This window comes from Diceros bicornis, chromosome 17 (assembly GCF_020826845.1).
Source record: "Diceros bicornis minor isolate mBicDic1 chromosome 17, mDicBic1.mat.cur, whole genome shotgun sequence".
In the NCBI taxonomy this organism is placed as follows: domain Eukaryota; kingdom Metazoa; phylum Chordata; class Mammalia; order Perissodactyla; family Rhinocerotidae; genus Diceros; species Diceros bicornis.
Genome location: NC_080756.1, coordinates 19,238,610 through 19,251,666, shown reverse-complemented (window position 1 = coordinate 19,251,666; position 13,057 = coordinate 19,238,610). Strand labels below are relative to the sequence as shown.

At 40.3% G+C, this 13,057-nt stretch overlaps 1 protein-coding gene across 3 annotated transcripts in view; it reads left to right on the top strand.

Annotated features, from left to right (window-relative positions):
• DIP2B (disco interacting protein 2 homolog B) overlaps positions 1-13,057 on the top strand; it is a 205,228-nt gene that overhangs the window by 120,004 nt on the left and 72,167 nt on the right. For all 3 annotated transcript variants that reach the window (XM_058558284.1, XM_058558283.1, XM_058558282.1), the window contains exon 4: positions 5,257-5,382. In XM_058558284.1, the coding sequence (XP_058414267.1) occupies positions 5,257-5,382 (126 nt within the window). The remainder of the gene's footprint in view (positions 1-5,256; positions 5,383-13,057) is intronic.

Genomic DNA, 13,057 nt, shown 5'->3' with positions numbered 1-13,057 from the left:
CAAATTTAATAGCACAGTAAAAGTCATTGAATAAACTATGGTATACAGTGGAGTGCGATGCAGCTATAAAAAAGAATGAAGAAGAGCTCTAGGAGCTGATATAGAATGATTCCAGAATATATTGTTAAGTGAAAAAATACATAGTGCAAAAATAAGTATATGTAATATGCTGCCCTTTCTGTATGAAAGATGGGAAAATGGGAAAATAGACGCATTATCTGCTTATTTTTGTAAAAAGAAATATAGGAAGGATAAATCAATAACTAAGGAGATTGGTTACCTATCGAGGGTGGGTGGATTTGGGGTAGAAGTGATTGTTGGGGATGGTGAGACATCTTTAGGCTTACCTTTTGGAACCATGTTAATTAAAGGAAAACTGTTTTTCTACTCACACCACTCCTGATACCAAGTCTGTGGGTTTTCTTTTCTGGTTTTTTGTTGTTTTATGGACGTATAGTTGACATACAATGTTATATAAGTTTCAAGTGTACAACATAGTGATTCAACATTTATATACGTTATGAAACGATCACCCTGACAAATCTAGTAACCATCTGTCACCATACAAAGTTATTACAATATTATTGACTATATTCCGTATGCTGTACATTACATCCTCGTGACTTATTTATTTTATAACTGGAAGTTTGCACCTGTTAATCCCCTTCACCTATTTTGCCCACTCTCCCCACGCCTCTCCCCTCTGGTGACCACCAGTTTGTTCTCTGTATCTATGAGTTTCTGTTTCTGTTTTGTTGTGTTTTTTAGATTTTATGTATAAATGAAATCATACAGTATTTGTCTTTCTCTATCTGACTTATTTCACTTAGCATAATACCTTCTAGGTACATCTAAGTTGTCACAAATGGCAAAATTTCATTCTTTTTTATGGCTATTATTCCATTGTGTGTGTGTGTGTGTGTATATATATATATATATATATATATATATATATATATATATATATACGCATACACCACATCTTCTTTATCCATTTATCTATCAATGGACAATTAGGCTGCTTCCATATCTTGGCTATTGTAAATAATGCTGCAGTGAACATAGGATGCATATATCTTTTCAAATTAATGATTTCATTTTCTTAGGATAAATGCCCAGAAGTGGAATTGCTGGATCATATGGTAGTTCTATTTTTAATTTTTTGAGGAACCTCCATACTGTTTTCCATAGTGGCTGCGCCAATTTACATTCCCACCAACAGTGCACAAGGGTTCCCTTTTCTCCGCATCCTTGCCAACACTTGTTGTTTGCTGTGTTTTTGATAATAGCCATTCTGACAGGTGTGAGGTGATAGCTTGTTGTGGTTTTGATTTGCGTTTCCCTTGTGATTAGTGATGTTGAGCATCTTTTCATGTGTCTGTTGGCCATCATGGGTGGGTTTTCTACATCAGACAATTCTCTAGTTCTCTGCAGACACCAACTAGTTGTCCTACAATTTAATTCAGTTCTGACATGAATTACCTAGAGTTAGTGCAGACCCCACAGGTTAATTCCTACAAGACTGCCCTCGTTTTCAGACACCAATTGCAAGTAGTGGGTCCCCACGTTACCCATACTTCTGTCAGACTTGCCCATAAATCGGGGTTCCTATGACCCCCTCCTCAGGTTTGATAATTTGCTATAACGGTTCACAGAACCCAGGGAAATACTTTACTTACTATTACCAGTTTATTGTAAAAGATACAAGTGATCAGCCAGATGGAAGAGGTACAAAGGGCAAGGTCCAGAAGGGTCCCAAGCCCAGGATCGTATGTCCCTGTGGAGTTTGGAGTACACGGGGTTACACCACCCTACTGGCACGTGAATGTGTTCACCAGCCCAGAAGCTCTGCAAACCCCTTTATTTAGGGTTTTCATGGAGGTTCCATTACGTAGGCATGCTTGATTAAATTGTTGACCATTGGTAATTAGCTCCATCCCTAGCCCCTTTCCCCTCCCTGAAGATGTAGGGGAAGGCTGAAAGTTCCAAGCTTCTAATCGTGGCTTGGTCTTTCTGGTGACCAGCCCCCATCCTGAAGCTATCCAGGAGCCCACCAAGAGTTGCCTCATTAGAACAAAAGACGCTCATATCATTCAGGAAATTACAAGGGTTTTGGGGGCTCAGTGTCAGGAACTAGGCAGAGACTGAATGTATATTTCTTATTATGTCACATAATGTTTAATCTGCTACTTTGGGAGGGACCTATGGAATATGAAGAAAAACGAATGAACCTAACTGTATTATTCAATAGTACAATATAACCACACCAAAGGGGGAAGGGATGAGAACTAACCCAAATAGCTTTTGAACACAGTACTTTACCTCAGTCTAAAGAACTACAAACAAATATTGAACTATATAGTTAGAAGATTTATTTTTCTTAGTAATATGGAATAGCAATTTTGAAACTACTTTCTGTGTATCATAGGATTGAGTCAATGAGTAAAAGATATTGAGGATATTGTGAACCAAATTTCTTACTGTTAGAGAAGGGAGTTATAAATGGAAAAGGGGAAGATTAGAATGAACTCTGTGGTGTTGCATTGGAATTGGAGATATTAATATGAACTCATGGTTTTTAACACAGATATTAGATGGAAATAGATATATGTGTGTGAATATTTGCTTATGTTTACATTTATATTCCTTTATCCACTGAAACGGAGCTTAGAAGAAAGATACTTCAATAGTACTGAGCACTCCTAGTTCTAAGATCTTGGTTTCTAAATACCATTCTCCACTGAAAGGAGCCAAGGGTCCTTGGAGAAATGTATAATTCCGGTGCTGGAGCAGGGACCATACCAGTTGAGCCTGGAATATCTTTTACCAGAAAACAGGACTGCTCAAAATGATGGGAATATGTCAAAATGACATAAAAGCTGGTTTGAAGGGGCTCCTATTGGCCAAATCTGGGATGATATGAGCATCAAAATAAGTAATGATAGGGCCGGCCCCGTGGCTTAGCGGTTGGGTGTGCGTGCTCCGCTACTGGTGGCCCGAGTTCGGACCCCAGGCGCACACCGACGCAGTGCTTCTCCAGCCATGCTTGGGCCACGTCCTACATACAGCAGCTAGAAGGATGTGCAGCTATGACATACAGCTATCTACTGGGGCTTTGGGCAAAAAAAAAGGAGGAGGCTTGGCAATAGATATTGGCTCAGAGCCGGTCTTCCTCAGCAAAAAGAGGAGGATTAGCATGGATGTTAGCTCAGGGCTGATCTTCCTCACAAAAAAAAATAAATAAATAAGTTATGATAGTAACAGAATAGTCATGGAATAAAACAAGAATCAATAGATCCACCATTTTGGGCCGGCCCCGTGGCTTAGCGGTTAAGTGCGCGCGCTCCGCTGCTGGCGACCCGGGTTCGGATCCCGGGTGCACACCGACGCAGCGCTTCTCCAGCCATGCTGAGGCCACGTCCCACATACAGCAACTAGAAGGATGTGCAGCTATGACATACAACTATCTACTGGGGCTTTGGGGGGAAAATAAATAAATAAATCTTTAAAAAAAAAATAGATCCACCATCTTAACCAAGTAATCCAAATTACTATCACCAGTAATGAGGCAGGTGTAACCTGACGTGTTTCAAGAAGACACATTACTTCTGTGGTATTCCTGCAAAAATGCATAACCTGACTCTAATTATGAGGAAATACAACAAACCAAAATTAAGGGGCGTTCTATAATATAACTAGTCTGTACAAAAGGTTGAGAAACTGTTTCAGATTATAGGACGGTAAAGAGACATGACAACTAAATGTAATGCGTGATTCTATATTAGGTCCCAGGTCAGGAAAAAAGGGGAAAAACCATAAAGGAGAATATTGGGACAGTTGACTAAGTTGGAATATGGGTTGTGGGTTAGATAACAGTTTGTATAAATTTTGAATTTCTGGATTTTGGTAGATGTGCTGTGGTTATGTAACAGAAAAGTCCTTGTTCTTAGGAGATGCATCTCAGCAATTGTTGGAATTAATCCTAAAGAAAAAGGATTAGGCTTGTGTGCTAAGGTGAAAATACTGAATTATTCTTGCTGTGAATAGTTGCTATGAATAGTAGCAAAACTTTGGAAACAAAGTTGCTTAAATAAATTATGGCACATTCATACAGTGAAATACTATGCAGCCCTTTAAAACTATGTTGTAAGTCTATATTTACACAGAAAGATGTTTCTAGTATATTAGTGAAGGTTTTTTTGGTTGCATGAAACAGACCAACTCAGGTTACCTTAAATAGCTGGGGTAGGTCATAGAAGCAAAGGAACAGCTGAGAAATCCCTAGAAAGGGAGAGACAGCTCTGAGGAATCTCAACCTTGAAGTTCAGGGAACCTTCCATCTTCCTAGGGCACTGTCATTAAAGTGACTTAACTCTAGGACCTGCAGTTTCTTGATTCAGTTTAAATTCCCCCCAAAAAGGATCTGATTGGTCTGGCTCTTACAAGGGGCACATCTACATAGCACAGATCGGCCTTTAAGGACGGTTTACATGTGGATTGGGCCCATTGCTTGAGAAGAGGAACTTGTTTGTTGTGAACTAGGAAGCCATCTCAGTTGTTACCTACCTCAGTAGGATTTTGTAAGCGTTACAAAAATCAAAGCACAATACAAAATACTGTGTACAGTATGATCCTATTTTGTAGAATTGTAGAGTGAGTTTTGGGGTGGGAGTGGAGAATTGAGTTCAGTCTGGATGTGTTAATTTTGAGATTCCTATTAGACATTCAAGTGGAGAGCTGCAATTCTTTTGTGGCCAAAGTATAGTAACATCAGTCCTTAGATTTTTCTAGATCAAAATTAGCCCCTCTGTTCCTGTGGCATAGAACTGAGGGGTCTCAACCAAGTGTTGTTTCAGACAGTTAAGCAAATCCTAAGCTTCTTTTCTTGAAGAATAGTGGGTGCCCTCTAGGCACGTGTACAGCACTCACTCTGCTTGGAGGTGGGAGTTCCTGCCTGGCACAGGTGCCTGTTAGACTCTTTACCCTCCCTCCACCCCCATCTCTATCAGCTCCTTTTCTGATGTGTTAAGCAGTCACACAATCCTTCTGGGCTTCATTTTTCTCCTCTGTAAAATTGTCCTCGACGACTTCTTTTGTCTCTGTTTTGATTTTGATTTTTAATTGTTATAACACAAATGATAAATAAAAATAACCAAAACATCTCCTTTTCAACTGTTGAGGCAGTGATAGTTGAGTCCACGGAAGTAAACACTTTCAGAGCCAGGAGCTAATAAATGCAAATGTTTACTCTTTCAGATATCCATACGGAAGCAGTTCAAGCTGCACTGGCAAAGCATAAAGAACAGAAAATGGCTTTGCCCATGCCAACCAAAAGGCGGTCCACATTTGTCCAGTCTCCTGCGGATGCCTGCACACCTCCCGGTAGGTTTATCAGAACCTTTCTCTCTGACAGTTGCTGCTTTGATGTTCCTGAAATAAGTTCTACTCTTTCTTTTCTAAGATAGGAGCTGGAACGCTCTCCTCATCATCAGAGGTGTATAAGAGTATACGTTGAAGGTGGCAAGTTTTGGTTGTTGCATTGTAAACAGCACACACAAAGAGGCCTTAAGAGTAAAGCTATTAAAAAAATTTTTTCCTTCTGAATTTCCAGCATATTCTTGCTATAACCCCCAAATTCGTGTAGTCATAAATAAATGCAGGCTAAAGCTTAGGATCTAAAAAAATACTGCTGTGATTACATAGCTGTTTTCACTGACATCCAAACTATGACCTGTAGTCATATATTTCTTTAACAAATTTCTACTCCTAAATCAGGTGCTTTGTCTGCAATAATCATAGGAATAAGTGGACTTGGGACAAAATTTTGTGTGTCATTAGAGATGATGAGAGAGCAGTCATGCAGAGTTGTAATGGATTAAAACATATGTGTTTATGTATTTGTGTTATTATATACATTAATACATAATACATATATATTATGTATACGTTGTGTCTATTTAAGAATCCACTTGTTATAATGGAGTTGTAAGATCTAAATGCCTTCATCCCATCCCCATTCCCCAGATTTGGAATCCTTACTCCCCCTAAAGTAAATTTGAGAGTTATAGCTTCATATTTGAGGAGCAACTGGAACAACTTTGATTTGTCATGTCTATTTACAATCTCTCCCGAAGTTTTTAAAAACCGTAAACAATTGTTTTTAGATGAAATTTCAGACAAGATCTCAATCTAGGCCTCTGAGACTAAACATAGTAAATCTATTTCAGAGCATCAGTATAGTGTCTGTCTTCCTCCTGTCATGTTACTGGCAATGAAATCTTTCGGGGGAAACAGCTTCCTCATCCTGTTTTGGTCTAAATGACTTACTGTGTCTTTTTGGGAGAGTCCCAGGAAGGTTATGTCTTTGTGCTTGACTTGGATTCATGGCTGTCAAGTTGAGCTATTCACACCGATCCTATTCCCTGGTCTAGGTTCATGTTAATAGTTTTCTCCTAGGTTTTGGCTAACTTCTCAGAGCATTTGAGTGTGCTGTGGGCTCATTAACTGTGTGTGCTTTTTTTCTTTACATCTGTGGTGTCAATATGTTTGAAAGAGAAATAGCTCTGTGGCTTCAAGTGTTTCTCAAAACGTAACACGGGATACCTCTAGCAGACCATCACAATAAGACATTTTGTGTCTATAATGGTGCATACTTCCAGCCCACTCATTCAGAATCTTGGATGGTTTCCCTTCCACATTAGTACAGCACCAGTTGGGGGACGTCCCCGTGGACAAAGGAGGCTCTCAGTTTAGTAGCTATTCCTTGGCAGATTCTGCTGCGGCACAGCTGAAGGTTCAGTTGTAGTAAATGGCAAAGGGTAGGGAGCGATGTGACTTGTAGTTCTTAGAAACAATCCTCTCCATAGCTGTATTAAAGAAATGCAGTTTCAGTGTAAGTAGTCTGCTCTCATGGCCTTGGGTTAAATGTGAGAGTGCAGCAAAGGATCTTGAGAATGCTCAGAAGGAATGGAAACCTTTTTTATCCCCTTTTACAAAAGTCACTGCCTGAGGGGAATTTACCAACTCTAGAAACAAATCATGGCTGTTCATTGCTGAATGAGACCATAGTCCTTTGGAATTCACTGCAGGCCTCTGTGTTTCTAAACACTAATGTTCTACTCTGTCTGCAGCCTTAAAGATGTGGCGTAATGTTCCTGATCACCTTACAGGTTTTAATAATTTTAAGATTGTAAAGATACGGTCCTCTCTCCTAAGAGCTCTATTGAGCAGAGCAGAGTAATAAAAAGGTTTCCTATCCATTTATCTCCTGTTCTGGGGATCTCTGAATAGTATATGAGAAACCTTGGTGTGCTGTTAGGGACATCTGTGTTGTCAAATAGAAGAGGAGTTCCCTCCCGTCGGGAAGAAACATTGAGAGTAGCCTACATCGTGATTTCTCTCGCAGTCCCCACATGGAGGTAGATCTTGATGCTCTCGATCAACAATTATGTACATGCCTAGGACAAATACTGTGCTCTAGTGTGGGGAATGTGGGAAGAACTGTATCATAAGGCGTCTGTTAGCACCTTTCATTTTAAGGGATGGAATTTGCTGCTCCCAAGTTAGGATTCAGATTCCATTCTCTCCAAGCTTCTGAGAGCCACCGGCTAGAGCTCTGGCTGTCTCCTGTTCCTGTTGCCGTTTACACCCGTATCACTATCTCCCGGAACCTGTTACAGCCTAGCCCAGGATGGCAGGTGGGTTTTTATCTTGCATATTTACTCTTGTAGCCCCTGAAACACTGAAGTTTAGAAGAATGCTGAGGCTACAATCCAGGGGTAGGGCGGAAGAAGTGAATTGACACTAATTATTGCTGGTTATAGGCCTTTTTTAAAAAATCAGGTTCTGGGAAGCTATAAAAATGATCTTTCTATGACTTTCTTTCTAGAAAAATTATGCTACTTTTGCAGGGCAAAGTTAACCTCAGATTTCACTATTTTAGTCGTCTTTTCCTTTGTGCACTGAGAGGTCACACTGCACATCACAAAGCATGTTTCTGGTCAAGGCCCTCACTCTGCATGTGCTGTCCGGTATGAACCTGGTTTCTGGGACACCTGCTGGGCTGGCCAGCCAGTCTGCTTCTTTGGGAGGCGCTCAACACATGTTACTGATTCAGTGAATTGATGGCAATTTTGAGCTATTTTTGGAGGGATTTAATAAAAAGGATTTAAGTGGGGCCATCCCGGTGGCACAAGTGGTTAAGTGCGTGTGCTCCACCGCGGCGGCCCGGGGTCCGCAGGTTCCGATCCTGGGCGCACACCGGCGCACCACTTGTTAACCCAGGCTGTGGCGGCATCCCATATAAAGTAGAGGAAGATGGGCACGGATGTTAGCCCAGGGCCAGTCTTCCTCAGCAAAAAAGAGGAGGATTGGCATCGGATGTTAGCTCAGGGCTGGTCTTGCTCACAAAAAGAAAAAAAAAAAAAAAGAAGGATTTAAGGAGTAAAATAAGTCATAAATCTTGGCTTCATTTATAGTATTATATAGTCAGGAAAATATGGTAAATAGTTCGCATGGGAAATAATTTGTCTCGATCATAAATCATTCTCAAATTATAAACTGTCAGTCAACCTAAAATTTGCTTATTGATATGTACACTAATTTCTGTCTGGTGGATTGAAAACTTTAAATTCTCCAAGTTGGTAGCAATCGATGGTTCTTTTAGTGCCTGTGTCCTTTTCCACAGTCTTTTAGATTGCTTGAATTACTGCCATCCAGTTCCCTTTATGTGCTGAAATCATTAACTAATGTCATGAGGCAATTAGCTCAGCTCTTTCTTTGTAGGGGTTCTTTGTGTAACGCTATGACTCATTCATACAGATAAACACAATGCAAAAACTACAGCATATGTTTATTCCCCTCTAAGCTTTTTCTGTACCCATGTGGACTTAGCCTACACTGCATTCTGAGAGTGACCAGATAGACCACATAATGACCTAAAAGCGCAGCAAGCTATTTTGACTGGCTTGGGTAGAATGGAGCTTCAATTTAGACATTTGTCTCTCCCAGGGTCCTGCTTGAGAGTGACTATAGTAGTGATTCATAGGGCCAGGTGAGGAGAAATTTACCTCCCTCTATTTCTCTGATGCCCGTGCACAGCCTGGGATATTGTTATACTTTTAACATACTCTAGTAATGCTTCATGGCATTATAGTACATCACAGTATATAAAGGACTTGCACATACCCGTGGCAGCCCTGCCTCACTTGTTCCTCATAAGCACTGTGTGAAGTAGAAAGGGCAGATTTCTTCAGAGATGAGAAAACAAACAGTTTCATAGTCACTAAGTGATTTGCCCCAGGTCAAACAGCAATTGTGTGTCAGACTCAAGTCTTCTTGATTTTGTTTTTTACTCTTCTAAAGTGTCATATTTGGAAAATCATTTTTTACTTAATAGATATTCATGTATGAGTGGTACTCGAATGGTTATTATTCCAAACAAATTGAAAGCTATTGCCTTCCGAGAGCTTATAGCCCAAAGCACGTTATCAGTCAATTTGAACTTAAAAGATTATTTGAATTTAAGAGATTACCTGTCTGAATTACCAACCTGGGCAGTTTTTCCCAAATATTCTAATTTTATTCAAAATTACAAAGTAAACTGAGCTGACAAATCAGACCTCTATAAATGTACTCTAATAGATTTGGATCATTTTAATAGTGTACTTTCATTATTGGTCTGGGTTTGAGCAATGGTCTGCAATTACTTGGGAGACTAGTAAATATTCAATATTCTTTAAGCCAAAGTACAATTCATTCTATCAAATTGAATTCGTTTATTTCAATAGCTGATTGTAAAATTTAAGGTTGGCCAGTAAAAGTAATTTCATAGTTACCATTTGTTGAGTACCCTGTGTGTACTAGTCAAAAGGCTAAGTGCTTAACATATATTTTTTCATTTTTAGTTCTCTCGACAATCCTCTATCCCATTTTACAGATGAGAAAACAGGTTTAGAGAGGCTCAATAACTTGCCCAGACTTCCATTTCTAGCAGTGTGGTCAATTAGGTAACTTGAGAATTCTCTCCTAGACACAGGGGAAAGAAAACTTCCCTTAGAAATGCTAGCTAAAATATAACCAGCTTCCTCTTACGTACATACTGGAGCAAGAGAGAGAGAGAACGGTCACTGAAAATCAGAGTGGTGAGAGGGGGCTCACTTTGACTGCCTTGAGGGGAGGGGAGGCAGAAAACAAGGGACCTACATTTTAGTTACCATAAGGGTAGAAAAGATGAAACTTTGGACCTATATCAGGTTGGAAGCTGGAATCGAGATCCCTGGAAGGACTTATATCTTCAGCAGAAGAGTGACTTTGAAAAATTAAGCTGCCAGCAGAAGAAGATGTCAAGAAAGCTTGCCTTGTGCCTGGCCTTGGGATAATGGGGTTAGGGACCTTCCTGAAGAATTTGTGGTCAGTGGGTACAAGATCTGAGTTTCACTATCCTGCCTGGTAAGAACCAACATTAAACATTAACTAACATTAAAAAGAACTAACATTAAAAGAGGCTGGTGATAACCCTCAGGCACAAATGGTTTCTGGAAGGGTGCAACCTCAACCCAGGGACATAGGATTCCCACAGATTAAGATCCAAGAATGTGAGCAGACAATGCAAAAATAGAAGACACTCCCCATGAGAGAGAATCAATAGGAAAGGAATAACAACAACAGATAGCAGAATGAAGACCCCTAAGAACTGATTAGCCCAACAGCCATCAGTGGCAGAGCTAAGATGGAAATCTGGAGCAGTCAGACGTTAAAAGCCCATTCTCTAAACCACTTGGCGTATTGCCTCTCATTCTACCATATTGTCAATAAATATTTTCTGGTAATTTGGAGCTCTAACAATTGCCGCGTGTTTGCTCCAACTTTTCAAATAGGCAATAAGTGAAAAAAATCTCTCTTCTCACCCCAATATTCTTTGTAATATTAATCAGTTTTGTAATTTTCATAGATGTGGGAAAATAGCTAGAAAAACAGTGCTTGGAGATCGCTTGTCGGTAGAGTGACCCTGGAGTAATTATTAATAGTGCGTGCCCCTTCTCTCAGAAGTATCCCAGTTTGGATGTTGATGGTCAGGCAACTCACGGACCTCCTGCCAATTAGGCTCTGCATGGTGATTTCAGTCCCAGCCAGCTTTCTGTGCACACGGATTATTGTGGGATGCTGCGAGTCTCTTGGGTAGTTCTGAAAGTCTCTGTAATGCTTGTCTGGTGAATCACTACCCACCCTGGTTGGGTTTAGTGCTAGATTAAGTTGCCCAGAATTTGTAGCCCAAGGTAGGTTCAGATTGGCTTGCTTCCAGAACTAACCTTTTAATATTCTCTTCTATATGTACTTTTACGGCTAGGCTGCCCCCTCTTGGGTCTCTAAGCATTCCTTCTTAAGCTTCAAACTTTTTCCTTGCCAACAGAGAAACTTTCTTTGCCTCTCTTGAAGGTATTTCTGGAAGTCTTTTTTTTTTTTTTTTGTGAGGAGATCAGCCCTGGGCTAACATCTGCCAATCCTCCTCTTTTTTTTTTTTTTTTTTTTGCTGAGGAAGACGGCCCTGGGCTAACATCGGTGCCCATCTTCCTCCACTTTATATGGGACGCCGCCACAGCATGGCTTACCAAGCAGTGCGTCGGGCGCGCCCGGGATCCGAACCAGCGAACCCCGGGCCGCCGCAGCGGAGCGCGCGCACTTAACCGCTTGCGCCACCGGGCCGGCCCCTGGAAGTCTTTAATTCCCCTAACCCACTAATGCAAGAGAAAGTGACGCTTTCCTGCCTGACACCACCCATTCCCACCCTACCCCCCTAAAACACACACATATACACTTCTTCCATGGGCTGCAGAATGTCGCACACTCGCTGTCCTGGTGGTTGTTTCCCTGATTTATTCTTTGATGTTCGCATTTCCTGGCCTAGTTTAGGTGGCATATTTTGTACTAGTTGTTAGGATGAGATCTTTCTTTCAGTGAATCTTGCCTTACCTGCTGTTCTAAGCTGGTATCTGGGCCTAATTTTGGTGTCAGCTGCCAGAACCCAATGGCAGGCACTGTCTTTCCAGGCACTTGCCAGACTTGCACAATACCCCTCAGGCTGTGTAGACTGACTCTCCAGTGTTACCATCCTCTCACCAAGGCATCATTTTCACCCCCACAATTCTTTCTAAATTAGTTTTTTTTTTAACAGCTTTATTGAATTATAATGGCCATACAATAAACAGCACATATTTAAAGTATATACTTTGCTAAGTTTTGACATAGCAAAACTATGAAACCATCACCACAATGAAGATAATGAACATATCCATCACCCCCCAAGTTTCCTCATAATCTCTTTGTAATCCCACCTCTCCCCATCCCCAGGAGGTAACCACTGATCTGTTTTCTGTCACTATACATTAGTTTGCATTTTGTAGAATTTTATATAAGTAGAATCATACAGTTGTACTTCTTTTTTTTGGGTGGGGGTAGGGAGAGATTTGGCTTCTTCCACTCAATATAATTATTTTGTGATTCATCCATGTTGTTGTGTGTATCAGTAGTTCATTCCTTTTTATTGCTGAGTACTATTCCATCATATAGATGTACCATAACTACTTTATCCTTTTAATTGTTGATGGGCATTTGGGTTGTTTCCCATTTTTAGCCATTACAAATAAAGTTCCTATGGACAATCATGTACAAGTCTTTGTATAGATATATGCTTTCATTTCTCAGGAGTGGAATGGATCTAGTAGGTGTTTAAATTTTTAATGTTTTTAGATATAATAGGTATATTTTCCACCAAGAAGAGGGGAGTCATTTCCCCACATAGCTAAAGTCTAAAAGTGCTACCGCAGTTAAAAACAGTTAATAGATTTAGGACTTTTCTTCCCTTAAAATCAACAAGCTGATAGTTTATATGTTTCCTAATTGGTTATAAATGGATTTTAGGCTTCTGGTGATCAGTATTAAATGATGCTGTGTTAAAATCACATCAGTTATAAACTGAAGGGCAAACCATGTTTTCAAAATTGTTTTCTGTTGTGTAGACCCATTGTATTCATCATACAGAAGAGCTTAGCAAGGACTT